The sequence below is a fragment of the Diaporthe amygdali genome, assembly GCF_026229845.1.
Source record: "Diaporthe amygdali strain CAA958 chromosome Unknown NODE_15_length_991109_cov_64_707514, whole genome shotgun sequence".
Taxonomy (NCBI): domain Eukaryota; kingdom Fungi; phylum Ascomycota; class Sordariomycetes; order Diaporthales; family Diaporthaceae; genus Diaporthe; species Diaporthe amygdali.
The window spans coordinates 963,402-989,651 of NW_026517035.1; the positions used below are offsets into that span (position 1 = coordinate 963,402).

At 53.1% G+C, this 26,250-nt stretch overlaps 10 protein-coding genes across 10 annotated transcripts; 6 read left to right on the forward strand and 4 right to left on the reverse strand.

The window, feature by feature from the left end:
- Positions 1–1,547: 1,547 nt before the first annotated feature.
- Positions 1,548–3,253, forward strand: J7T55_010032 (allantoinase; the record flags this gene model as incomplete). Its single annotated transcript, XM_053144009.1, has 2 exons — positions 1,548–2,072; positions 2,150–3,253. 2 exons carry the CDS (start codon positions 1,548–1,550, stop codon positions 3,251–3,253), a joined length of 1,629 nt encoding a protein of 542 aa, XP_052993550.1.
- Positions 3,254–4,028: 775 nt separating this feature from the next.
- On the reverse strand, positions 4,029–5,281 carry J7T55_010033 (uncharacterized protein; the record flags this gene model as incomplete). Its single annotated transcript, XM_053144010.1, has 3 exons — positions 4,029–4,432; positions 4,536–4,804; positions 4,959–5,281. The coding sequence occupies 3 exons, from the start codon at positions 5,279–5,281 to the stop codon at positions 4,029–4,031; spliced, it is 996 nt and encodes a 331-aa protein (XP_052993551.1).
- Positions 5,282–7,238: 1,957 nt separating this feature from the next.
- On the forward strand, positions 7,239–11,482 carry J7T55_010034 (pleiotropic drug resistance protein 1; the record flags this gene model as incomplete). The annotated part of the gene is made up of 2 exons (XM_053144011.1): positions 7,239–9,095; positions 9,152–11,482. 2 exons carry the CDS (start codon positions 7,239–7,241, stop codon positions 11,480–11,482), a joined length of 4,188 nt encoding a protein of 1,395 aa, XP_052993552.1.
- A 593-nt stretch (positions 11,483–12,075) lies between these two features.
- On the reverse strand, positions 12,076–13,270 carry J7T55_010035 (uncharacterized protein; the record flags this gene model as incomplete). Its single annotated transcript, XM_053144012.1, has 3 exons — positions 12,076–12,105; positions 12,264–12,472; positions 12,565–13,270. The coding sequence occupies 3 exons, from the start codon at positions 13,268–13,270 to the stop codon at positions 12,076–12,078; spliced, it is 945 nt and encodes a 314-aa protein (XP_052993553.1).
- Positions 13,271–14,080: 810 nt separating this feature from the next.
- On the forward strand, positions 14,081–15,173 carry J7T55_010036 (uncharacterized protein; the record flags this gene model as incomplete). Its single annotated transcript, XM_053144013.1, has 4 exons — positions 14,081–14,166; positions 14,234–14,357; positions 14,428–14,512; positions 14,590–15,173. The coding sequence occupies 4 exons, from the start codon at positions 14,081–14,083 to the stop codon at positions 15,171–15,173; spliced, it is 879 nt and encodes a 292-aa protein (XP_052993554.1).
- Positions 15,174–16,288: 1,115 nt separating this feature from the next.
- Positions 16,289–17,410, forward strand: J7T55_010037 (btb poz domain-containing protein; the record flags this gene model as incomplete). The annotated part of the gene is made up of 4 exons (XM_053144014.1): positions 16,289–16,344; positions 16,407–16,530; positions 16,616–16,697; positions 16,761–17,410. 4 exons carry the CDS (start codon positions 16,289–16,291, stop codon positions 17,408–17,410), a joined length of 912 nt encoding a protein of 303 aa, XP_052993555.1.
- Positions 17,411–17,786: 376 nt separating this feature from the next.
- On the reverse strand, positions 17,787–18,156 carry J7T55_010038 (biotrophy-associated secreted protein 2; the record flags this gene model as incomplete). The annotated part of the gene is made up of 2 exons (XM_053144015.1): positions 17,787–18,058; positions 18,123–18,156. 2 exons carry the CDS (start codon positions 18,154–18,156, stop codon positions 17,787–17,789), a joined length of 306 nt encoding a protein of 101 aa, XP_052993556.1.
- A 1,136-nt stretch (positions 18,157–19,292) lies between these two features.
- J7T55_010039 (uncharacterized protein) lies at positions 19,293–21,666 on the forward strand (the record flags this gene model as incomplete). The annotated part of the gene is made up of 6 exons (XM_053144016.1): positions 19,293–20,236; positions 20,406–20,415; positions 20,509–20,657; positions 20,723–20,849; positions 20,906–20,987; positions 21,047–21,666. The coding sequence occupies 6 exons, from the start codon at positions 19,293–19,295 to the stop codon at positions 21,664–21,666; spliced, it is 1,932 nt and encodes a 643-aa protein (XP_052993557.1).
- Positions 21,667–22,049: 383 nt separating this feature from the next.
- J7T55_010040 (btb poz domain-containing protein) lies at positions 22,050–24,149 on the forward strand (the record flags this gene model as incomplete). The annotated part of the gene is made up of 7 exons (XM_053144017.1): positions 22,050–22,222; positions 22,462–22,502; positions 22,587–22,706; positions 22,867–22,948; positions 23,010–23,136; positions 23,196–23,923; positions 23,981–24,149. The coding sequence occupies 7 exons, from the start codon at positions 22,050–22,052 to the stop codon at positions 24,147–24,149; spliced, it is 1,440 nt and encodes a 479-aa protein (XP_052993558.1).
- A 621-nt stretch (positions 24,150–24,770) lies between these two features.
- On the reverse strand, positions 24,771–25,709 carry J7T55_010041 (uncharacterized protein; the record flags this gene model as incomplete). The annotated part of the gene is made up of 3 exons (XM_053144018.1): positions 24,771–25,491; positions 25,563–25,597; positions 25,677–25,709. The coding sequence occupies 3 exons, from the start codon at positions 25,707–25,709 to the stop codon at positions 24,771–24,773; spliced, it is 789 nt and encodes a 262-aa protein (XP_052993559.1).
- Positions 25,710–26,250: the final 541 nt, after the last annotated feature.

Here is a 26,250-nt window from a genome sequence, read left to right on the forward strand (position 1 = left end):
GAGATACGGCAGACTCTCAGTACGTGTGCATGCAGCAACCACTTTCTTTCGATCTGCCGGTGGTTCTCTCTGGCTGCAAAGGATATGTCGTCGTGACGGATCCCAGGCATAGCTCCCTTGAACTGCTTTCCAGGCTGGGGCGCCTGATAATAGTGCCCAGCAGCAGAAGACAACCACTTGCATGCGTGAACTGGCCCGGCATCTCTGATCTTAGCTGAGAATCTTATAATCGATGGTCAAGATTTTGGAAACATCCAGCCCCTCTGCAGTGAATGCCGATCCAGCGACGTGGTGAGGTGCCGTGCGCGAGGCACAGAGACTGCGCTGTGCTGTGTTGCATTGCCTGATGCCCTCGTCGATGCCCTGCCACTAGGCAGAGCAGACGCGTAGGGAATGGTGGTGTGAGGATGGTGCCCTTCATCAAATGAAACCTCTGGCAACAATTGGTGTGACTATCGTCACTGAGCATGGGCTTCAGTGGGTGGTAAGACGAGAGACAGAGGCACAGGTGATGAGGCAGCAAGCTGTACCGTGTACGTAAGACCGAGAAGTCGATGAGCAATCCGACTCAGTGCAGTCGTGTAATCGTGCAGGGCGTGCAGGGTGAGCGTCAAGACTCCAGATGTCGGAAGGTTGAGTGAACAGCTGCATTGACGACAGGGGGGCGCATTACTCCATTTTTACCCGATCTTTACTCGATAGTTACTCGATCAAAACTGGTGAGGCTATCGCCAGGCCGAGGCTGTTCCGAAAGCGGAAGGACGACAGTCGGCCGGCCCCCTGCGGCTCAGGCCTGGGAAGCCCGAACAGATTAACCCGATCCAGGAATATGCGGGCCGGCAGAGACGGCATGGCCCAATCAGGCGGCCTTGATAAGCAAAGCAGGGTCCTCCTTGGTGACTGCGCTGGCTGCTCTTTGTCGGACGCTCCTTTGCCCCTGGTGGCTCATGGCTGATAGCGTTTCCGACGGCTTTTCGTGCGATTTATTGCCCGCGGAAACACGAGAACGGCCGGCCTAGAAGACGGGACACGGTCGAGCTAACCTCTACAGTCAGATCGGCTACCGCAAACTGGCGGTATGGGCGCTGACTGATGAGAAAGTCGCGACGACGGTCTGGAAAAAAAGAACACAGTACTAGGTGCTGCCATGTGGGGAGCATCGGATCCAGGAGCAGAGAGAGAGAGAGGGCGAGCCATGCTCGTCACTCGTCCTCCTCGTGATCCTGCTGCTCTCTCTCTCTCTCTCTCTTTCAAGAAATTGAGTCAACGGTCGGGCCAGCCTCTCACATGTTTGCTTTCCCTTCCCATCCCAAGCATAACAACCGTCGTCCTGTGGTCCTCTTTGCGCCTTATCTACTGCAAGATAAGCCGTCACCATCCCACTCGCACACTCACACATCCCGCTCTTGTCACCCCTGATAAGGACTTGATTCTGGCAGACTCGCTGCTCTCCTCCGTTCTCAATCCCACCGTTCATTCCTAATCTCCAGACTATCCCTCTTTTTGAAACTGTATCGTGTACCTTTCCGGGCTGAACAACCGTCAAGATGACCGTTTCCACCCCCTTATCTTCCTCTGAGCCCTTGACTGTGCTCGTGTCAAAACGGGCGGTGCTCACCTTGCCCGATAACAGCCTTATCTTGTCACCAGCAACCATATCAGTCTCCCCTTCCACTGGGAAGATCATCTCCATAACCCCAGAGGTCGTCCCGCCCTCTTCTTTCCCACCATCAACCACGTACGTGGACCATGGCTCCAAGCTCCTCCTGCCGGGCCTGGTCGACGCTCACGTTCACTTGAACGAGCCCGGCCGGACAGAATGGGAGGGGTTTGCTACCGGAACCCGTGCTGCGGCGTCTGGGGGCGTGACGACCGTGATCGACATGCCCTTGAATGCCATCCCGCCGACGACAACTGTTCGGGGCTTCGAAGAGAAACTGGCTGCCAGCCAGGGGCAGTGCTGGGTTGACGTCGGCTTCTACGGTGGTGTAATACCTGGCAACGCAGACCAGCTGGTTCCACTGGTGGAAATGGGCGTGAGAGGGTTCAAGGGATTCCTGATCGAGAGTGGTGTAAGTGCTTGCAGTATCGCACGGCTCTGTGGTACACGGCAGACGAAGGGGATCAGAACTAACAAGACGGTTTACAGGTCGACGAGTTCCCTGCCATCTCCTCCAATGATATCGAACACGCCATGCGCGCCCTCGCCGGGCGGCCCACGACCCTCATGTTCCACGCAGAGATGATCCCTCCCATCAGCGACAGCGTCGGAGACGCCGTCCAGGCATCACAACCACCACTCGCCCCCACAGGCGAGCTGACAGCCTACGACACCTTCCTCGACTCGCGCCCACCCGTCTTCGAGACCTGCGCCGTAGAGGAGATCCTGTCGCTCGCCCACCTGGCACCACAGCTGCACCTGCACATCGTGCACCTGTCCGCGACAGAGTGCATCCCGATCCTGAAGCAGGCCCGCAAGGCCGGCATCAACATCACGGCCGAGACGTGCTTCCACTACCTGGGCCTCGCGGCCGAGGACGTCGAGGACGGCGACACCAGGCACAAGTGCTGCCCGCCGATCCGGTCGCGCATCAACCAGGACGGCCTGTGGGCGGAGCTGTGCGCCGACGACCCCGCCGACAGCGTCATCAAGACGGTCGTCTCGGACCACAGCCCCTGCACCCCGGAGCTGAAGCTGCTGCCGGGCCACCTGCAGCGCCCGCACCCCGCCGTCGCGGACGTCGCCGAGGGGTCGCTGATCCACTCGGACTCGGGCGTCGACGTCACCATGCCGGGCGAGGCCAACAAGGCCGGCGCGCGCGCCGCGGGCGAGGGCGAGGGCGCGGGCGACTTCTTCGCGGCGTGGGGCGGCATCTCGTCCGTGGGGCTGGGGCTGCCGGTCCTGCACACGACGGCGAAGAGGCTCGGCCAGCCGCTGACCATCCTCGACATCGTGCGCCTGTGCTCGCAGGCCACGGCCGCGCAGGTGGGGCTGGCGCACCGCAAGGGCGGGCTCAAGGCCGGGCTGGACGCGGACGTGTGCGTGTTCGACGACGCCGAGGAGTGGACGCTCGGCTGCGGCGGCATGCACTGGAAGAACCGGTGCTCGCCGTGGGAGGGCAAGCGGTTCACGGGCCGGGTGCGGGAGACGTGGCTGCGCGGGCGTAAGGTGTATGAGTTCGGCGGCGCGGATGGGGGCTTTGTCAGCGGTGGTCCTGTCGGCGAGGCTATCGTTGAGAAGAGGACGGTGTAGAACGGGTATGTGTTGGTGAGGGCATTTGCATGGGGTTTTCAATCATATGTAGGGCATGAGACTCGGGTATCTCTTATGAGGCGTTGCTTGGGCGGTTGCATTGCGTCTGAGTTTGATTTGATTTGGCTGGAGGATGGGTATCCGGGGAGAATGCATATATATATATACACACGCATATCATGATCCAGAACTTTATCTTATGAGTACGACTTGTCGGTTCCTTTAATGTGACATAAGAGAGAGAGTGGACCTTTTGATGAGGGATTGCGTGACATGACGTGCAAGGAGAGGTCGACGCCTCCTCATCGAGATGCGGCTGGCCCAAGCGAACCCCTCGCGTTCGTTTCTCGTCACATGCAGTCGAGTCTTACAACCGCGTAATGGAAACAAGGATCAGATGCGCCTGGTTGCCTGATCCGGACGCGACACTTTGGAGAACTTTTCGACATTTGCCTGATCAGAGAGAAGGATGCATATTTTGGTGCGTGCATCATTTTCTCCATTTGGACATGTGCCACCAGATGAAGCTTGTCGTAGCCACGGTGCACTACGTGCATTATGGTGCCAACGCGGGCGTATGCAAAATGACTGTTCCGATTTTTGTCGGCAAGACCTACGCAGTGATTAAAAGGTAATTCATACACGTGCATGGTAACATAGATGTGCGGGTATTGTATTTGATTTCCTAAGCTGCGGACTTTCAGTTTTATATACAAAAGCCATCACAGACAGCCAGCCAGCCCAACGCCAAAAATCAAACAAGCAAAGCCCTCACTCAGAACTTGTTCTGGTTCGCGTTCTCCATCAGCATGGTGTTGTCGGGCTTGTACTTCTTGGACACGAGGCGCACGTCGTACTCGACGTCGAGCACGGCGCCGTTCTTCTCGCCCGTGACGGGCTTGAAGTTGAGCAGCAGGTCGGGCTTGACGGCGCAGGCCGTGTCGGTCTCGAGGTACTGGTCGTCGGACGGGTACAGCTGCGCCGTGACGCCGACGTAGTCGTCGTGCGTCACCATCATGTGGATGTGCGCCGGCCGGTACGGGTGCCGGCCCATGATCTTGAGCAGGTCGGCCGACGGGCCCGACGTGTCGATCGCGTACTCGGTCGGCTTCAGGCAGTAGAACCAGAACTTGCCGTCGGCGTCGGTGCGGAACTTGCCGCGGAGGTTGTGGCGGGTTTCTGTGTTACGAGGATGCGAGGGTTAGCATAGATGCGGGTGCGGGTGCGGTTGGGGGGCGTTTTATGCACGAGTGCGGCGTGGGTTTTTGGTTGTGTAACGTACGGTTCTCAGGGTCAAAGACATCGTATTTGCCGTTGGTGCTGGCCTGCCACATGTCGAAGACGGCGTTGGGAATTCCCTTGCCCGTCTCAGCATCCTTGATGACGCCGTGGAAGTGGGTGAGCTGCCCATCCGGGGGCATGTTCTGGACTACGCTGGCACCATTGTCGCGGAAGGGCGTCTCGGGCGACCAGAAGGGCCCGAGGATGGTGGAAGATGTGGGGACGGCGCCATTGGCGGTGACGACCTTGTGGTTGATTTCATCGACGAGCCTGGAGAATTCAGGTTGGATTAGTTAAGCTGTTTGGCTCACCCTTCCCCCTGTCCCGGGAAGTGGATGGAGGGGCAGCCCGCCAGAACGAACTGCCGGAATAGTGACGCAACAGGGTAGCTAGATTGGGTATGGTAGAATGGAGGGGAGCTCACGATTCAATACCGAGGATGTCGCACACCCGCCATGCCTCGTTGCGGTTCTTCTTGTAGGCCTGGCCGATGGAATTTACGTAATTCACGCCCAGTACCCACTCGTCCTGCTTCAGCTCAACCTCTCTGCAGAAGTCGTGCAGATGGCGGATCAGCGAGGTCAGGATCTCTCTGTGCCTGGGCTTTGTCTCGGGGCTCATCAGCTCGATGACATGTTGTGTGAAGTTTGGGTCGTATTTGCTGTTGTTGTCCTTGACACCGTTCTGGCCGTTCGCCCCGTTGGCGGTGCTGGTGGCGCTGGCACCGTTTGTGGCGGTAGTAGCCATTGTGACGGAATGTGACTTAACTGGCGGGGTTTCGCGGGGAAGATGGGTACGGAGAGATCGTGGTCGTGGGTAGGTATGCAGGCAGGAGGAGAGAGGATACGTTGTCTTGTTCGTTACACAGGGAGCGCAGACTCGCCGCAGAGAAGTTGGTTCAAAGAGAGATCTTTGAAAGGTGATGGAGTTTAGTCTTAGCTTCATTTTCTACAACTACGAGGAGGGCTTCAATGGCATTAAGTAGGACCGGCTTGGTGACTTCTGAAGATTGATAGTCCGGGGTCGTATGACGCGGCAAGGTGGGCGGCATCGATGCTCCACGGGTGGCAGAAGAGCTCGGTATTTCAGCAGGGGCCAAGTGCTGAGGGGGTAAACTTCGATCCGGCCCGCCGCGATGCTCTCGGGGCGCGAGGTAGCCGTCCAGTGAACCCGTGGTTGCAGTCTGGAAATGTCGGTACATATCGCAGCCTTACAATATTACCGAGACATATGTGTTAGGATCATTCGATGTTGAACCATAGTGTTTGCATATATGCCCGGTCGAGGCCTGTCATGGGCGACGTTGCAGTATCTATCGACCTAGTAGTGTCCTACTCGAGACACACGATACAGACCTCATAAGGTTTCCAGACAAACAGCCAGACACACCATCCACAGCTCTCCCCGCACAAAACAATTTTCCGACATTCCCCAGATTTTGTCCTTGAACACATGATTTACGACTCAATTGCAATCCCAAATGCAGTGGCGCGTAAATCATTTACGCGCTCGCAGGCAATATTGCTGACCTCTCGCGAGAATGCTTAGCCGCGGGGATTCCAGTTATAACGGACCAATGCAGAGAGTGCGAGATGCGATGACCTGGGCCGACAGACTTGGCCGACAAAGCTGGTGCAGTCCCCTCTCCGTTTCCGCGCTGGTTTCCGCAGTGGGCCATAGTCAAACCATCGGCCGTTCATAGGCCAAGAAGAGGCACACTGCTGTCTGTGCCTGATTTTTGGCTGGAGTAGATATGATCCCCCCTCAGTCCCCCATCCCCCACACCCCACCTCCCGGCTCACTCGGCGTACTCCAGCTTCTCCCCAGATTACCTAAGCCATGCTCGGATCGCCAGCCGGGTGCAGCTGCTGACAGCTCTCAAGCGAAAACTCAATGCGTCGCCTGTCGTGTCACGGACGACGAGATCTGGCAGATTGAGTTTGTACGACTCACACTTACGATCATCTTCATCGTCAAACACTGATCCATGGCACTGGCCTTGACACATGCAGTGCATCTGCACATGCAGTTCTCCTTGCGATCCCGATCCCGAGGTCCCTGAGATCTCGACCTACTGCGGATAGAGTTCTAGAAGAAAAGAAGGCCACATGACTCTGCACGTCCAAGATGCGGGGGGGGGGGGTGATAGAAAGATCGTGTTCGGATACAAAAGGGTCCAATTCGCAGATTTGTCGATAACATTCCTCATTGAGTATCATGCTCGTCTCCCAGTGGCTCAGCATGCCGGGATGCACACCAAATTCGTCCACATCCTTGGGTGAGGATCCGAGCCAAGAGCTCCAACAAGCGGGTAAAAGTCCAGGCCCATGGTCCGCAAGCGTGGGATGCCACACGCCTGAGTGCCTTGTGCTCACCAGCGTTACACTCAATCATAAATCGTAAGTGCCAAAGCGGTAATGGTGGCATAGGCCATCCTTCGCTTATATTTTTAATGGGTCCCCGAGCTCCTTTCCATCCCGGCAAACATGTGCTGCCTATGTGAGACCCGTCATCTCGTGTTGAATAAACGGTCATCCATCTTGCTCTTGATAATCTGACCTCAAGACCACATCAACTATGCATAGGTCTGTTCTCTGTGTGACTTGACTCGACGGTTGCCGAGGTCAATTCGAATGTTTTTGCACCAGATTTGACAAAGCTGTGGCGTACTGCCTGGATCAACAAGCCCCAGGTGCCGCCCATCATGGCTTCAACCCTCGCCAACGAGTCGGGAGGCTCAGATGAGGCTGCAACACAGCTTCAGCACGAACGCCCGGCCTCTTCCGTCCTGGAACTGGACAAGATAGACAAGATCGACCGGGCCAGCTCCGTGGCGACGAGCATGGACGTTCCTGCGGGCGGGCCAAATGCGCATCATCTGCCCCTCGGTGTAGGCAACCACCTGAGCCTCGACGATGTTGCGCCCGTTGATGTTCAGATCCGAAATCTTAACGTCACCGTGGATACATCCCCTTCCATACTGGAGCCGGACACATACCCAGCGTTGCTTAAGGACCGTTTCGGCGGCTCCAAGGCTAAGCCCGACCCAGCATCGTACACCAAACACCTGCTGTCGACCGTATCCGCATCTCTCGTACCTGGCACACTTACCGCTATTCTGGGAGGTTCTGGCTCAGGCAAGACGACACTGCTGAACACCATTTCCTCCCGTATAGCCTCATCTCGCCTCAGCCAGTCCGGCAGCATCCTCTTCAACTCCCAGCCCAGCATTGACGCCATCCGCTCGGCATACGTGACCCAGACCGACAGTCTGCTGCCGACCCTGACGGCGAGGGAGACGCTCCAGTATTCAGCCGACCTCCGCCTCCCGCCGCCCTCGACGGCGGCCGAGCGCCAGCGCGTCGTGGAGGAGGTCATCATGGAGCTAGGGCTGAAGGAGGCGGCCGACACTCGCGTCGGGAGCACCACGCACCGCGGACTGTCGGGCGGCGAGAAGCGACGCGTCTCGATCGGCGTGCAGATGCTGGCGAACCCGAGCGTGCTGTTTCTGGACGAGCCGACCACGGGCCTCGACGCCAGCAGCGCCTTCCAGCTCGTCCGCACGCTCAAGAACCTCGCCGCCAAGGGCCGCACCGTCATCGTCACCATCCACCAGCCGCGCTCCGAGATTTGGGGCCTGTTCGACAACCTTATCCTGCTGTCGCGCGGCGCGCCCGTCTATTCAGGCCCGACGGCCGAGTGCCTGCCATGGTTCGAGGAGCTGGGCTTCAGGACGCCGCCTTTCGTCAACCCGGCCGAGCACCTGGTCGACCTCGCGGCCGTGGACAACCGCACTCCGGAGCTGGAGACTGAGAGCTTGGAGCGGGTGGAGAGGCTCAAGGGCGCATGGCGAGAGGAGAACGAGAGGCGCTTTGCGCCGACGGAGAAGGGAGCAGAAGCGCCAGCGACAGAGCGCGGGATGGCACTGAGGCGGCACACGAACGCGACGTCCTTCGCCCGCCAGATGCGCGTAATGACCTCGCGCACCTTCAAGACGACATACCGAGACCCGATGGGCATGATGGCGGCGATATTGCAGGCAGTCGTGATGGGACTGTGCACGGGGTACATCTTCTACCAGCTGGGGCGGGACCAGGCCGGCATCCGCTCGCGGCAGGGCTTTCTGTACACGACAAGCGCGCTCGAGGGCTACCTGTTCCTCGTCTTCGAGGTCTACCGCCTCACGCAGGAGATCGGCGTCTTCGACCGAGAGCACGGCGAGGGCTGCGCCACCGCCTTGCCGTTTCTCGCGTCCCGCCGCCTGGCAAGATTCATCACAGAGGACTTCCCCGTGCCGCTCATCTTTTCGGTCATCAGCTACTGGATGGCCGGGCTGGACCAGCACCCGCAGCGCTTCCTGACGTACTTTGGTATCGTGCTGCTCAACCACTACATTGCTGTCACCTGCGCCATGTGCTGTGTCACGGCTAGCAGGAACTTCCCTGGTGCGAGCCTTATTGCCAATCTGGCGTATACGTTGCAGTCGATGGCATGCGGGTATTTCATCCAGAGTAACAGCATCGCAGTGTGGCTGCGGTGGTTGAAGTACTTGACTTATACGGTAAGCCGGTGTATGTGCTGTCCATGATTGATTGCGTTTTACTGACATGTCGACAGTACTACGTCTTCAGCGCCCTCTGCGGAAACGAGTTCCACGACTCGTTCTATGACTGCCCTTATCCCGGTGGCGAGTCCAATCCATCTTGCGCTCCTTTCACCGGCGCGTATATCCTAAAGTCACTGGGGTTCCCCAAGGATTGGCTGATAGCGCCCATTGTAATAGCACTAGCCTTCGTGATCTTCTTCTACACCTTGTCTTGGATCGGCCTCACCTTCGTCAAGAAGGAAATGACCATCGCCCGAGCCCGCGTGTCAGAGCACGATTACTCCGCAGGCAAGGAGAAACTGGCCGCACGGTCAATAGAAGAAATTCGGACCATTGATCTTGGGCTGGAAAAGTTCGCACTCGATTTGGACAAGAGGTCGCCGTGGGGAAAGAAACTGCCTAGGAAGACCATTCTGCACCCAGTAACGGCGACGTTTGAGGCGGGAAAATTGAATGTGATCATGGGCCCTAGCGGGAGTGGCAAGACGTCCCTATTGAACGCCATGGCGTTGCGGCTCAACAGCACGCTTGGCACCAAGTACCGCCCGTCCGGCAAGTTGACGTTCAACGGCGCAGAGCCTTCTGACTCAGTCATTCGCTCCGTGTGTTCTTACGTCTGCCAGGATGACGATGCTCTTCTCCCGTCCCTAGCTGTGCGCGAGACATTGCGCTTCGCGGCTGGTCTCCGTCTGCCGAGTTTCATGAGCAAGGAAGAGAAGAATCGTCGGGCTGAGGAGGTACTGCTGAAGATGGGTTTGAAGGATTGTGCGGACAACCTCATTGGCAACGAGCTGGTGAAGGGTATTTCTGGTGGTGAGAAGCGCCGTGTCACAATTGCTGTCCAGATTCTGACAGATCCTCGTATCTTGCTTTTGGACGAACCGACCAGTGGGTTAGATGCCTTCACGGCCAGCTCGATCATGGAGGTCCTGCGTGGTCTTGCCGCTGAGGGTAGGACTCTGATCTTGTCGATCCATCAAGCCCGGTCCGACCTGTTCAGCCACTTTGGCAATGTGCTGCTGCTTGCTAGGGGCGGCAAGTCGGTGTACAGCGGGGCAGCCGGTGAGATGCTGGGGTACTTTGCACGCGTGGGCAAGGAGTGTCCTCGCAATACCAACCCTGCGGACTTTGTGATGGACCTCATCACGGTCGACCTGCAGCAACAAACTCGGGAGGAGGAGACGAGGAAGTCAGTCAACGTGTTGATTGAAGCGTGGGATAAGAACCTCCAGAACCCCCAAGTTTCCGATACACCTGGACCATCGGCCCAAGAGAGGCTGGAGCCCATCACCGAGGAGAAGACCAGCGGATCCCCACGGCCGTCCCGAGACAACGCCACCACCACCGCCCAACAAGGCCAGCCCCGACGATCCAACGGCAAGAGCCACCTCGCCACGCCCGCCGAGCTTGGCGCGCTCGTCCGCAAGCGAACATCGTTCATAACATCCTTCCCGCTCCTCCTCCACCGCGCGACCATTAACTTCCGGCGGCAGCCACCCCTTATCATGGCACGGCTGATGCAGGTAGTAGGTCTGGCGGTGGTGCTGACAGCTTTCTTCGCACCGCTCAAATCAGACTACACGTCGGTGCAGAACAGGGTCGGGTTCGTGCAGCAGGTTGGGTCGTTCTACTTCGTAGGGATGCTGCAGAACGTCGCGGTGTACCCGGCGGAGCGAGACGTCTTTTATCGCGAACATGATGACGGGGCATACGGCGTGGAGTCCTTCCTGCTGACATACACGGCGCTAGAGCTGCCGTTCGAGATCGTCTCGACGCTGATCTACGGCGTGCTGGCGGACCTGGCGGTCGGGTTCCCGCGCACGGCCGAGATGTACTTCGTGTGCGTGTTCGCGTGCTTCGGTATCGTCAGCTGCGGTGAGAGCCTGGGGATCATGTTTAACACGCTCTTCTCCGACCACACCGGCTTCGCCGTCACGCTTACCAGCATCTTGCTGTCTGTTGCTAATATCATGGCTGGCATCATGAGCATTGACATGCCTGCCCTCTTCGACGCCTTCAATTACATCAGCCCTTGCCGCTATGCGGTGCGCGCCCTGGCGCCTGTCAGCCTGCGGGGCCAGCGGTTCAGTTGTGATGCGGACCAGAGGTTGCCTGATGGGAGTTGCGTGCTTGGGACGGGCGAGCAGGTGCTGGATCTTTACAAGCTGAATGTGGACGTCGTGGTAAATATTGCTGCGCTGGCCGCTATGATCGTTGCGTACCGGCTTGTGGCATGGCTTTTGTTGAGGTTGGTTCGCACTAAATGGGAGAGGAAGGGGAAGAATGTTAACCAGAGGCGAGGTCGTGATACCTCTTCTTTTGATGCGCATTCTATGGAATAAATTAGTACTCACTTGGTTGGAGGTTGTGCCTTGGTCGTGTGTGAATTTGAGAGGGGCGGCGGTGGGGGTTGCTCCAGGCAAGCACCCAAGGCCCCGTCCCTTCTTTATAAGCCAACCTTTCCTTGAACCAGCACTGATCAACTGGCCAGGAGGTGTTTCTGGTGCAATCGGTAACGCTTCGGTCTTTCTTACGGGAAATTGATCGAGCACCTGGGGTACTCGTTGACGCAATGGGCCAGGTTCACTCCGGTATGCAAAACACCTCGAAAGTGTCCTGTTCAATTCCTGGAACTTGCACACCTTCTGCTCCTTTTTTACTTTTTCCCTCTTGCCCCATATCCTAGTCTCGAGCTTTTCTTTTCATTTAGATTACTCGAGAGACTGCTTATCTTCTCATTTTCTTCCTCCACAAGGTGGACATCACTACGGCGAGCTGTAGATAGTCCCATGAATGGTAGACAAACAGCGTGTGGGTACAATTTGTATTTCAATGAACGTATTATCCTCAAATGCCCTCGAAAACTATGGATTTAGGTACATATGTACAAGAGAATCGAGTCCTGCCTCGATTGTGCGAAGCAGAATCTGCACAGTCAATATGTCCACTTGTACTCCTCAGGGAACTGTAATTGGTGCCAGCCATGGCAATCAGTAGGGAACCTTCATCAGAGACCGTCTGAATCCGCAGACCGTGTATCTCATAGAAGAAACAAAAATGAACCAAGCTGCCCCATTTTCGTCGACTTCGTTGTGAAAACCTTGAGAGGTATCTACACTCGACGCGCCGTCCAGCGTCTCTGGCCTCCTCGACGTCTGTTGGTTGGTCGAAACGACAGATCGATGTCTTGGTCTGGCCGAGGGAGCGGAATAGGTGGGCGAGTCTCGAATCGCTTTGCTGGCACTCTGGCAAGAGAAGCTCGAAGGCTTCTACGAGCACTGTGTTTGCCCCTGCCCGCCCAGTTGCCTCTGCCCGCCCATTTGCCTCGTGCTCTGCCATTGCGCTTGGTTTTGGCTGCCAACGAAATTTCCTTGTTAATTGTGCTCATAACCATGAAAAACTTTGAAGGGAATTGAAGACGTACCATTGCGTTTGGCGTACAGCTGCTTTGGCTCTGGGTGCAGCGCATCAAACTCGTCCAACTCAGCGGCATCGTTCTGCTCAAACCACTGGAGCAGCCTGTCGATTATAGTTAGAAGATCGGTGCTTCCGTCTAGAAACTTCTCGTGCTCCTTAAAGGGGCGGTTTGCACCCAAGAGCATGAGTGTGACATGGCGGGCAAGATGCGGGCTGAAGTCTCGGGCAAAGGAAGACTCCTCAACGACTGCTTGCCAATGTCGGTCACGAAGTTCCTGTAGGCTCAGGCGTGGAGATGCATCTTCCTTGTTCTCTTTTCGCTGGCCACGGAGTCCGTAGACAGTGCGCAGGAATTGAAGCAGCGCATTCGAAGTCCTCGTTCGTCCCAAAGCGTCGACTGCAGCATTGTTGCCTTTGCAGGCAGCGATGACGAATGCCTCAGCGTCCTCGTCGGTGTCAAACCATCGACTGGGAAGCAAAAGGTCCTGCTTCGGTATGAGCTTCAATGCCCGCTTCTGAGGCTCGATCACAGGCTCATCCGTGTATTCATTGTTTCTCTTCTTCTCGGCAATTTGCTCTTCCTCTTGCTTCTTGATGCTGATGACGCGTAACTTCGCACATTCGAGGTCAGGGTCCCAATTTGGATGTCCCGGTCCCTTCTCGTCAAGTTCCTCTGGGGGTATCGGGGTCATGTAAGGCACGAATTTCACCATGATCTAGGCACCTATGATGTCAGCATTTGCGCCTTCATAGGCTTCATAGAATTATACTGTTCAAACGCACGAAGTTTTCACGTGTTATGAATTCACAAACGAGGACTTGCTTCAGTAGCAACCTTTCGGGTTGACTGATTTGGATTGGCAAGATAGAGAACTTGCAAGAGGGTGAAAAGCAGGGCGCAGACTGTTTCGTGGCAGAGGAAGAGAAAGTAGTGCGCAGGACATTTCCTCAACAAGAAAGACAAAGTAGTGCACAGAGTGTTTTACCAACGAGTCGTAAAATGCAGTACGCAATCTGTTCCTCACGAATGAAAGAGGAAGTAGTGCACAGGATGTTTTGTCAACAAGGACGAGAAGCTAGTGCGCAGACTGTGTCGCACGAAATGAAGAGATTGGGAGATGTTGTGGGAAAAGGAGGTGAAAGTTGGTGAGATAAAGTAGGGAAGGGAAAGGTAGGGAAGTGAAAAGGAGGTTGGGTCGCAGAGATGGCGACGGGCGTGTTTGTTTTGGGAAGACGGCAAAGCTGCTAGGAGCTGTCGAGGTAATCCAAGCTGTCAGCGAAAAACCACTACCTTTTGTTTGAGCTCTGGCGAGACCCACTCCAAATAATCTTCAGACCGTTTGTATTACATCTAGGAGGCTCTGCTGTTCACTTCAAAGCTCGTCAGGTATTCACTTGGACTCTTGCCCTCTGCAGACTGACCTTCCACTGTGACGAACGAAGGGATTTCACCATTCACATTACTGAGCCTCCAGCAGCACTTCCAGATTCTTCCAATACTTTGATGATCAACTGAGCTCATGATGTCCTCCTCCCAAGCCACCATAGTCGACCTCGGTGTCGATGACGACCCCGGCGTCATCGTTCGCCAGTCGCAGTCAGATCTCCGGTACGTCTTAATTACATGGATCGTTTGAACCTTTATGGCATCTAGTCCCATTCTGACACCTGGGCAGGCTTCTCGAGACAGGAGAGTTTTCAAATTTCACAGTCGTTTGTGGAGACCGCGAGTGGAAGGCCCACAAGGCCATCATCAGTAAAGTCCCGTACTTCAAGGCCATGGTGGGCGGCGGCTTCAAGGTACATCATCATGCACATTCCTTGCACGAAATTGTACGAAGTAATCGCTAACGAAGCGATGATTTCAAAGGAAACCATCCAAGAGAAGACTACCATCAAAGAATTCTTCGAGCCCTTCGAGATACAGTGGCTTATGTCGTACATTTACTTCCCTCGTAAGCGCCTCCTCCCATCCAGATCTCCTCTTTACATGGGTGGTAACTGAGTCTGATCTGATTGCGCATTTGAACAGATTTTGACTTGGAGTCTGCGCGGCTCGATACTGCTAGCCAGTCCCACCTCGAGACATGCGTCAGGCTGTGGCACATTGGCGATTACTTTCAAGTCGACCGCATGTCAAAGCTGGCCGAAGACAAGTTGAAAGCTGGCTGTGATCACTGGCGCCAGTGCTCTGGTACAGTGGATACAACAAAACATGGCACGTCCTTCATCGTCGATCTCGAATCCGCCATACGACAGGCCTGGCGGCAGGATCTTGTCTCAGGTCCTCTGCAGGCAATGCTTATCAGTCTTTGCCTCGATTTCGCCCCCTACGTGCGACGCCACGAGTCTTTCGGTGCGCTGTTGGAAGAGATACCTCAGTTCGCAGTCGTCTTTTCCCAGCGAGCGTTGGGCTCCATCATATCGAGCCTGCGACTGCCAAAGCCAAGCCAGATTATGGATCCGGGTCCGATTCACGACGACATACTCTTCGCAATAGATATACGTCGCAGCTTTATAAATCTTACAGCAAACGAAGAACGCCGCCGCCTTCCTTCGGGTACGCAAAGGCTTGGGAGGACTACAAGCCGTGGAGCATTTCGGCCGCCCAAGTGATGTTGGCAGTTGTGGAAGATAAAAATACCAGCAAAGTGCTGGTCGCGTCAGAGATTGGGCAGGGATTTTGAAAGGTCGTTACGCCTTTGGATCATTCCAAGATCATTTCACCCAAGGAAATCAGAACAGGGTGTGTTCTGGAGACAGGACATCAAGGAGTGCAGGCGAGGACTCCATAGCTATCAGAAACCCACTCCGTATATGCGAAGTTTATGAATAAATACTCAATTGTCTGGAGTCGCATTACAGTTTGTGAGAGATCCAGAAAGGTTATCCCAAAGGAGGGCATAATAGGAAATCGTGCACGCTCGGATGTTTGGGCCACTTCGAGATGCGTTGTCTCACCTCACTCCGGCAAACCTGCGGTCTTTTGAATGGAACATGGAGTGGAAGCTACCGGCCGTCATACTTGGAGTCGAATGCTTCATAATCGACCTATGCATCCTTTTTTGACTTGGCTGAGGGGGTTAAAAGCGGCTGAGTACAGAGGGCAATTAATATCTAGGTACTGTAGTAACAAATTACTAGATGTCTACTGCTCACTTTTGCGATTTATTTGAAGCTGCTGTATGGCTGCTGCATGACAATTAATTTTCTTGCTAAAATGATGGATATCCTGGTTTAGTGCACAAGCTTCGCATGCCCGACCATTATGCCATCATTATCCTTCAATTGCGGCTTACATCGTATGCCGCCATCAAAGGCGTGGGGGTTGCTCGTGAGAAACGAACCGCTGCCGCCATTTGCCACCATCCCACGCCCTCAATTTTTGATAGACCATCCGATTTGGGGCCTTCAGATCTTTTATGTAGAAACATTTTGTGATTCTGGCAGGACTGGACAGCAGAGAGCCTTTATTAGGTGCTGGGATCTAGACAATTAGGTGGTCTAGGTCGTATTATTCACTCTGCAAACCGATGACTGAAAGTTGAGAGTGGTAGTGAATTCTTGGATATTTCTGAAGGAAGGCACGGGATTCAGTCCAGAGTGAATTTCAACTGCTCAAGTGGTAACTAAATATCATTGCTCAACTCTGAGATATACAAGTTCTTCCCCTCAAGTACTCTGTTATTCTCAAACGTCGCCACAAATACAGACAATAGCAATCGCTCACAATGTGTTCCGCACATGAAACAGAGGATTTCGAGGCATTATGTGCCCACGACATGAAGTACGATGGATTCTTTCATTTCATATCACGCGTAGTACAGAAAAGCTGACTTATTTATGCAGACTGCTGGAGACGGGAGAGTTTTCTGACTTCACTGTCATTTGCGACGATCAGACTTGGAAGGCTCATAAGATTATTCTCTGTCGCGTGGACTACTTCGAGAAAATCATCACGAATGGATTCAAGGTATGTAGTCTTTCTTATATCCTGCGCTGGCTAAAAACTTGCGACATGATGATCAGGAAGGTGGCTGACGGGGTTGACTGCATAGGAATCGCAGGAGAACCAGATCAACATCCAGAGCTTTGAGCCCTTCGAGATCAATCTCCTGCTTCAGTACATCTACCATCCTAGTATGACTCTATTCCTTGCTGAATCAGTGTCTGAATCGTTTGAAGCTCATCATTCTTGTGCAGAGATCGACGCCGAAGATGCTAGCTTGCAGATCCCGTCTCACTCCTTTCTCGAAACCTGTGTCCGTCTGTGGCAGCTGGGAGACTACTACAGAATGGAGGCACTGGCTACGACAGCTTTCGACCAGCTGAAGGGCCGACTTCAACGCTATCACCAGCAATCCGGTCATTTGGTCGAAATGCTGAAGGGTCTCCCCTTTCTGTTCGACTTGGAGTGTGGGATCCGTGCAGCATGGGACCCCGAAAAAGCCGCAGGACCTCACCGAACTTGGTTGGCCTTATTTTGCCAATCTATCGGCCACTACCTTCGAAAGTACCCCACGATCATCACACTGTTCGACGTTTTCCCAGAATTCGCTTCCGAATTTAGCAAGGCTGTCATTGGCTGTTTTCTCGACCACTCTGGCAAATTTCAGGGGCCATATGAGCGAGAATGTGACGGATGCCACGCACTTGTGCAGTTGGATCATGAAGACATGTGGGAACCTGGTACAAATCAGGTAATTTACCACCCATCGGGCTCTCTCGCAGTGCTAGATGGTGTTGTTGATGATGTGTGTTGCTCGAGAGAATGCCTTGAGAAAGTGATATCCCCCGAACTCGTGCACCCTGATTGCGAGATATGCGAGGAAATCGGGGCTCAGGAGGATTAACTCATTATGCGCATGTCTCAGACCTGACTGATTGCTGGAGAACTATCAACGGAAGCGCAGTGACTGTAGATAGTACTCAATGCAATACTGAGGACAGCAACAATGCCGCCGGATTAGACTCACATCCCAGTAGACCATTTCACAACTTCATTCACAAGCACGCTAAAATTCTTTTTTGAGATAACGCTGAAAATAATGATATCGTATCCGAGGTGCAGAAGTACATTGCGAACATTACGTTCTAACAACATTACGTTCTAAAATACACAGGTGGAAACACTACTTCGTAAGACGGTTTTCCCTTGGGCAACCAAAGCCCGTAGTCCTCCGCATCATCGTCCATATCATCCAAGCGTGCACTCATAGCAAGAATCCCCTAGAAACCCTGCTTCTGGACCTGAGCCTTGGCAGCAGCAATCGTAGCACTGGCGTTGGGGTCGACAAAGCCACAGCCGAGCTTGCCGTTTTGCTCAGAGGCAGCCTCGGCGGAGCAGATTCCCAGGCCCGAGCCGGAGATCTCGGCGCAGCATGCGGACGAGCAGTCGGCGTCGTTGACGCAGCCTCCGGTGATGAACTGGGAGGCGTCTCCTGCTCCGACGCTCTTGGCGCCGGCGTTGTTGGGGGCGAGAGCGAAAGCGGAGATGGCAACTGAAAGACGATGGATGTTAGATACGCCTGAATAGTTGTGAGGAAGGTCGAGATGGGTACTCACAAGCCAGGACAGCAGCAGCAGTGATGCGAACCATTTTGATTGTTGGTAAGAAAGTTGGTTTGGTATAAAGTGAGTGTCGTATTAATAAGCTGTTCAATGAATGAGCGACGCCGGGCCGTGTAGAAATACTTTAGAGAATGATATTGCTGTTGTGATGACTAGAATGACATAAATTATGGAAGAAGATCACCCTCTCCTTTATATACCTTCGGCTCGCGGGTGTTGAGCCCATGAGGGACGATCTTGACCATTTCAAATTAGACGTCACGTACTACTGCCAAGGGCACCTCAAATCCCCGTCCTTGACCTGACTTCATGCTAATCCGGGTCGTCTCGGATTTCCACTTCTATGTGGAGAGGCGTGTCGACCTTCCACGTCCTACGCTGGCAACCGTCTAGTATGTGGATATGTGGCAGTGGGTACAATGGCATAGACTCGAGCTAGACGAGCATCGGGTGTGTAGCAGGCACACGCGTTTGATTCACCCCAGAACCAGTATGCCAAAGCTTGGCGGCGATCTGCTGCTGGCGCAAGCATTGCACGTCCCCAGGATCACTGCGATCAGCCCGATCTGCGACACGTTCCGCGTTCGGACGACCTGTTCAGCATGAAGTTCAGACGAGTCGCTGTCTCAGCCGCCTCGTCAGTTCGGCTCCGCGCACGTAGTCAGGAGCCATTTGACCGGGCCTGGTCCGTGGGTATTGTCAGCAATGAACCTTGAAAACAAGGTTGACTTTGCTCTGTCGTCTGGATTGTCACCAGGGGAAAGTAACGGCGGTCTAAAGGCGCTTGAATCACGGGAATGTGGGGGCGGATTGAGGCTGATGTGTGACCGACTGCCCCTGGATGGTCAGCCAATGAACTCTTTCACAAAAGTGGGGAGACGAGCTTCGACCGACCTCACACCAACTTTTTCACCTTAGATACTTCACCTCGACAGCGTCCAGAGGAACAGCCACACAGCGTCGGAAATCCCGAGAAGCGCTTTTACTGCCGAGTCCCGTAACAAGCACTCGAAAGGTGGGCGGTCATTGGTGATACGGCAATGGCGTCGATCAAGAGCTTGTTTTGAGCGCTCAATTTTGCCTGAAGTCCCCTGACACGTCTCGGGTGTCGGACCTGGAGCTGCCAACTTTGAGAGTCACCTGGCGGATCTTCGACATCACACCATGCTCTTTTCAGGGGACCAAGTCCCGTCCACTCGGGTACCTGAGATCCCTCCCGCGCCTGGATCCGGCATGACTCCGATATCCGAAGCTTTGACAGTCATCATCACCACCTCGCCCACGCCTTCTGCCCCGTCCACCGAGTTGCTGGACACTATCCTGGCCTCATTCCATGAGCACTGCCCCGTATTGCTGGACTGTAATGTTGTTGTTGTCTTGGACACCTATGACAGGATTGAGCCGGCAAATCGGTTGAAGAAGGGGTTTGTGACAGCGGAAGGCGCCCAGAATTTCCCAGCGTACAAGGACAATGTAAAGACGCTTGTGCTGCGGGAGTTTGCTGGGATTGAAGCATCGGAGAAGCTTATTCTGGTTGAAGAGGATGGCCAGGCGGAGTATGGCTCGCCGTGTATACCGACCAATTCCACGGCTTTGAAGATTCGAAAGACCGAAGACCAGCGTGTCATCTTTATCGAGCCATCGGAGCGCATTGGCTTCGGGCTGGCAGTCCGCTCGGCGCTGAGACTAGTCGAGACTCCGTATGTGTGGGTGCAGCAACATGACTGGAACTTGATCGTCAGCATCCCAATCCAATCGATTGTAGACGTCATGGCAGCAAGTGACTCCAGTGAGGAAGCTCCAGTAAAATACGTGTGTCTGCCTTCTCCCAGAATGCTGGGTTATGCAGACTCTGGGCATGTCAAACCGTTTGCGAGCCTAAGGGAGTCAACTATGACTTTAAAGCGAGACTTCTCAGTGGCGTCGAGCCCGCACACCATCTCGCTGACGCCACTTTTCTTTTGGCACGACAAGACTCACGTCGCTTCAACCCAGCACTATCTCAATCGCGTTTTTCCGTCTCGCCTGGCGATGACGAGAGGGGCATTCATCGAGGACCACATTGGACAGCGAGCAAGGAATCAGATGAAAGAAGGCTTGTTCAAGAAGTGGGCTTGCTGGCTTTACTACCCCGAAGGCGGAACTTTGCAGTGCTTGAGACATCTTCATGGTCGAACTTGGCGCGGGAAGGAGGCTGAGAGGAAGAAAGTGGAAGCTTTCAGGCTGCAAGCTAGTGCCTCCCTCCCTGTTCAAATCAACTGAAGCACAGTCTTGCAGCGAGAAGCGGGTTCACATGGCATCTAATTCCAGGCACCTACCTTCCCACGCCTAAGGTCGAGCTAAAGTCAAGCTGAAGCTACTTACCAAAACTTTCATCCAGAATCTCATCATCCGTCTTCACCTTGCGACAACTCATTTCCCCTTGACAACACCAGTTGACAACTTCACCGACAAAGTCATCGCCATGGCTAGCCCACAGAAGGACCTGATCTGGTCCAGCTCAAATGGCGTTCAGGATCAATATCTCGAGTAAATCAACCTTCTGAACTTGTTTGTTTGATTCAAGGCGGCATTGCTGATTTCGATCATCACAGACTGTTCGAGAGGGGCACACTTTCTGATGCCGTAGTACGCTGTGGCAAGCGCATTTGGAAGGTGCATAAAGCCATTCTGTGCGTCAAAAGCAAGTGGTTCATGAAAGCATTGACCGGACCCTTCAAGGTAAGCACTCATATGACTATGCCCCGCAAGAAATCGTGCTAATAATAAGGCCGTAGGAGGCTGAGACGGGCGTCATCAATATCACTGAGTTCGAGGAAAAGGAAGTCGATTGCCTGCTACGATACATCTACACAGGGAGTATGGCATTTTCTGATTCAACTTGAGGAAAAAAGACGGCTGGCTAATAGTCATCTCAGAAATCAATGTTACCAAAACCTTTTCTAACCAGGCCGCTCTTACCGCAGCTGTCACAGTCTGGAAGATGGGCGACTTCTTTTGTCTTGAAGATCTTCGCAAGGTCGCTATTGAAGGTTTCAACGAGCTAACCCGCCAATTGACTTTCATGCTGTCCACCATGAGTATCACGGACTCTCTTGCGCGAGGGCAGGTTAGAAGCATCGTGCAACAAGTCCAGGCACTGTACAAAGAGAGAAGTGTCGTTCAGGAAATTGTCAAATCCCGTCTCCTGGCCGTTTTGCTCTCCGGCATTCATCTCTTCGCCAACACTCTAGAATTTCAGATATTGCTTCGCGAACTGCCGGAATTCGCCTCAGACTGGGCAGTGGCACTCACAAACAGCATGGGGTCATTGAGCATGCCTCAACGCCCCTTAGGCCGGTGCGACAAGTGCAATGGGCGATTGTCACTGGGCATCGATCGTGTCATGTGGTTCAAACAACAACGACTCGAGGTTTTCTGTGAAAAATGCTTTCCTGACCAATGCCTTGAGAATTGGATCGACGAGGCCATCAAACCCAGCAACACCGACGAGAGCTCCGGGGACTGGGACAAAAGTGACGAGGAGGAGATGGTTTAGTGGTTTTGAATTCCGGAGTCGATTTGGGAAGGCAACCTCTGTGATCAGGATTAAGGTGCAAATTGACCTTGAACGAACATGACCTTCATGAGCTCAGCGAGAGCTTTCACATACCCGCAAGAGGTGACAGAAGGCAAGAAAATTTCTGAAGAACAGGTTTCGTCCTCCTGCATTTTCCTCGTTCAAATGGATGGGCAGCTCTCAGTTGCAGATTCAAAGACACAGGGATAGCATAGCTTGAGACTCAAAGACTCTGGACGAAGAGAGAAATCCAAATAGCAGAGCGTTCACAAGATACTACCCATTCTCATATGTGGCCAAAATTTCACTCTGGACTTGAGCTTGTCTGTGCAATCTTTCAAATCGCCCCAGGTATCGAAGTCATGGCCGTATCATTGGTGTTCGAGGCACAACATTTTGGGTTCTCACAATTGACCATGCAGCGATGGTGCAGGAGTAGCTGGCGATTGAATGCGTCATTTCGAAGAGGACTACCCAACGCGAAATTGGGCTTGGTCGGACTACAGAAGAAGATGGATGCATTCAGAACCTCTGGGTATGGGTTGAATTATACAGCCGGGGACATCAACTCTTCCCCTAGATCATCAACGACAAGCCGGACGCCAGGTGGCTCCGACTAGGTCTTCTGGGCTCTCGCACCCCCTCAGGTCTCGCTCTTGTTCCCTTTGCCCTTGCTCTTCCCCTTATTTGCAAGTCTTTTTCTGCTCTAATCTGGGCTCGAAGTGAGAGTGTCTCTTATTTCCTTTGATGAACGGCTCCATGCATAATTCCGAGCAAGGTCCGGGCTCATAATCAGTCGGAGCTCGATCTTGACGGTACTTTGGAGTGAAAACTTTTCAGCAATCGTTGGGTCCTAATCTCGCAGCCTACCCAGAAAAGCGTCATCAAGTGCTACTTAGTTGGTGCCAAATCGCCAAAATACAGGCTGTTCTGGGGAAGATCCCAAGAGCCTTCAGTCTCTTTGAAGAAGGTTGCCTCATATTCCGAGAAGCATCATCTCAAGGTTGCTCGAATTTTTAGTCTATGGCCGGGGCACTTCCCCTTTTCGCTCACCACCTGTCGTCACCGGGCTCCTAAATCGGAATGGGCGTCTCCTACTGATTGGCCCCTTTCAACAATTCTATTTCAATTTATCACCACTACTAACGACCCTAACACTTTCGATATTGCAACGCTTAGCTGACCCTGTCAAGATGGCCGAGAAAAAAGGTCCTGGCATTTGGGCTATGGACATGAGCACCTTCCAGGAAAACTATCTCAAGTAAGTTCACACCCACACCTCTGACAGAGACCCCTGCCTTGTTTATGCTAATGACACAAAGGCTCTTCGAGAGTGGAAAGCTGGACGACGTGAAGGTCAAATGTGCCGATTACACATGGAAGCTACACAAAGCCATTCTTTGCGCCAGAAGCAAGTGGTTCAAGTCGGCCCTGGCGGGTTCATACAGAGTGGGAAACCCTTTGAAATATTGAGGTGCCCAGCATGTAAACTGATACTGAGACCGCAGGGGACAGGGACCGGAGAGGTCATAGAGGAAGACTTCGAGAAGCTTGACCTTGAACCCTTCCTCAAATTCCTCTATACCGGGTCATTTGACATTCAGAAGTCATACCCTGGCGTTGATGCCTTTGTTGCACTCATGAGGGTCTGGAAAACGGCTGACTACTTTTGCCACGACGAGCTGTGCGATTTGGCTGTCTGCGCGGCCAAAGATCATGCTCAAGAGCTCGCTCGTACGTTCTGCAGTGCTTTCCCAGCAATTGGCCACGGCGACAAGGTAGAAAGTCTCCTCGAAAGTTCGTTCAATCCTGCGGTCAGAACACTTTACGATGAGGCAAATGAAAGCCTCAAATCGAGTTTCTTGCCGATCCTACTGGAACTTGCCCTCGCAAGCACCCACAGGCTCTCCCAGAGCAATGCATTCCAGAGCTTGCTCCATGACACTCCCGGGTTTGCCGTGGATTGGACTACTTCATTGATGAAGAGTTTCAGTACTTGGAGTGCTGTGAGCCGCAAGAGAGCTGGTGGTCAATGCAATGAGTGCGGTAGGGAGCTGGGCGGCGGAGGAACCGTGGACACTTTGAAATGGGTTCGGCACGTGCGTCTGATGGTCTTGTGTGATCGATGTTATCAGATGCCGAGTTTGGCGGAGTGGGAAAACAGAAAGGAGATTGAGGAGAATGGGAGGTGCAAAAAGCGCAAACTCGATTTGTGTGCCGGAGACAGCTGCCAGGCGTGAGGGAAGGACCCACAGGCCATCGTCATTCTCTGAAATGGTGACTGAGTTAGCAGCGGCGACGGAGACGCGGCATGGGCTGAACGGGCGCTGTTCTTGACACGGCAATTTTATTTTGAAGGTTTGTTTGGGTTGTCAAACAGCGGGACTGCCATGTGTCGTGGCCAATTCATGCAGCGGTGGAAGGGGGCAGCATTCCTGAGGTTTCACGAAATGACAGCATAAGCGATGAATTTTGACATGGGCTGCTTTGGTTTCTGAATATGCACAAACAGTGAAGAATTCGGGATGGTATAGCGATGAACGCTAGGGGACCCAACGCAGACACTGCTACCTTTTCTTTCCTCAGGAGCTAAAGTGGCCTGGCCCAGTCATCGATCATATCGAACCTTTCCAAGTCGACACATCCATAAACATGTCAAGTCAAACAAGCCTCAATTCATACACATGGCACGGGTTCTTCACTTTCCCCCCCTTATCACCTGTGTGAAGTATGGAGTAGTCTGGTCAAGGCATCGGCACTAGGCGATGCTGGTCCTGACCCACTGGCCCGGCGAATATGGAAAAGGGGTGCTCTAAAGTTCCTTGTTCATTCAGATATGACTCATATAATCAGATATCTTGGACTATAATTCTAGTATTGCAATTATTCTGGATTTGATCTGCGAAAGAGGCAGAAACCCAGACAATTTTACATATACCCTATGAACAATCTGATGAACCAAGTCCAAGGTGAGGATCAGACACTGCCACGGATTCATATCACTGAGCTTGAATTTGGTTAAAAGTAAGATTTAAAGTCATGATTGATTGCTATTTGGTTAGTAATGAAATAATAGCATGATTTTATGAAGGCTGGCTCATCATGACCGCGCTTCTCGATGAGGATGCAACCGTTATACACCCAGGACAGTCACAGACTGGCCTTTGCTCCCTTTCACATCCACTATCGCATCCTTCTGATGATTTGGATTCTTCGGAAGCTATGTCGTCGTCCAAGTTCTCGGCCGCTGTCCCCAATTGATAGTTATGATAGGCAGGATGATCACGCCTGATTGGGCAAAACAAGGCTGCCAGAGACCAACGAAGAGTATCTGCGCATAATTTGAAAGACTCTTGTGATGGCTGCTCGTTGTAAGTATTCAATGCTTCCAGGAACAACTCGTGGCGCAAATACTTGTGCTCTGGAAAGGCACCTTGGTACCCCTCACGAAACCACTCACAGCCGAGCCAGTGCTCCTTGATGATGGTGAGAAAAGCGCCCATAACAATACAACGCTTAAGGACATCCCTGTGGACTATGATCCGAGACTGGATAGCTCGACCAGCAGCCTGTAGAACAAAGGCTGGGTTGCTCCTGTTCTGACGCACGTCACAGGGCGGGAACTCTCGCCAATTCACGGGCTGGTTGACTGCGAGGGCTTCGTGAACATTGCTCAAGATATTTGCCGACAAGTGCGATAAGACGTACGGCAGTAGACTCTGAGCGAGCTCGTTCTGCCAGCCGGTGCGGTTCGACTTAATCTTCTGCACAAGGTCCCAACGGCCAGATCCAGCAACGGAGCAGCTACAATTTTGAGCACAGCTCGAGTGAGAGAAGATTCCAACGTCTGGAAAATCTCTTTGGAGCTGACGGACTTGCGCTCGAATGTAATGCTGGAGGTCTGGGTCATCTGTTAGACTAGTCAGTGTTAGCAGAGCAGGACAATCGCTTCGATCGACTAGATCGAGTCTTGAAAACGTAGAGCTCACTTGTTCGGAACGAGTAAATGCGTTCGCAAACATGCGTGACATATGGAGTGGGCCAGCCACTGCGCAATTACGTGATGACATGACGGGCGCTCTTTTTGGAAGCCGATATGCTGTGTAGTAGCCCGGTCGTAAAGTCTCGAGTCCAACGGAGCCAGGGTAAGCTGATGCGGATCTATTTCCAAATTATTCTGGACATGACAAGTCTACTTGCTTGAATATTCAATCTTTTATTTCAATATTTTGGAGTGGTTAAATAAGGACATGTTGCAAATTTAGCGTATGTGCGAGCTGCTAGAAGCTACTATAGGGGAGTGCGCACTTGCCAAAGCACTTATAAATTACGCTTTAAAAGCTTACTCTTTACTAAAGCAAACTTAGCTAAGATAATAATACTTTTATTTATACTTTACTATTTATTATATAATTTATAGTGCTTTATAATTATAAGCTTAGCTTACTAATTTTTTTTTTTTAATTAAAAATATTAAAAATTTATAAAATAAAATTTTTTTTTAATAAGCTTTTAATTACTTTTTTTATATATATTATTTAATATATTATATTATTTTTAATA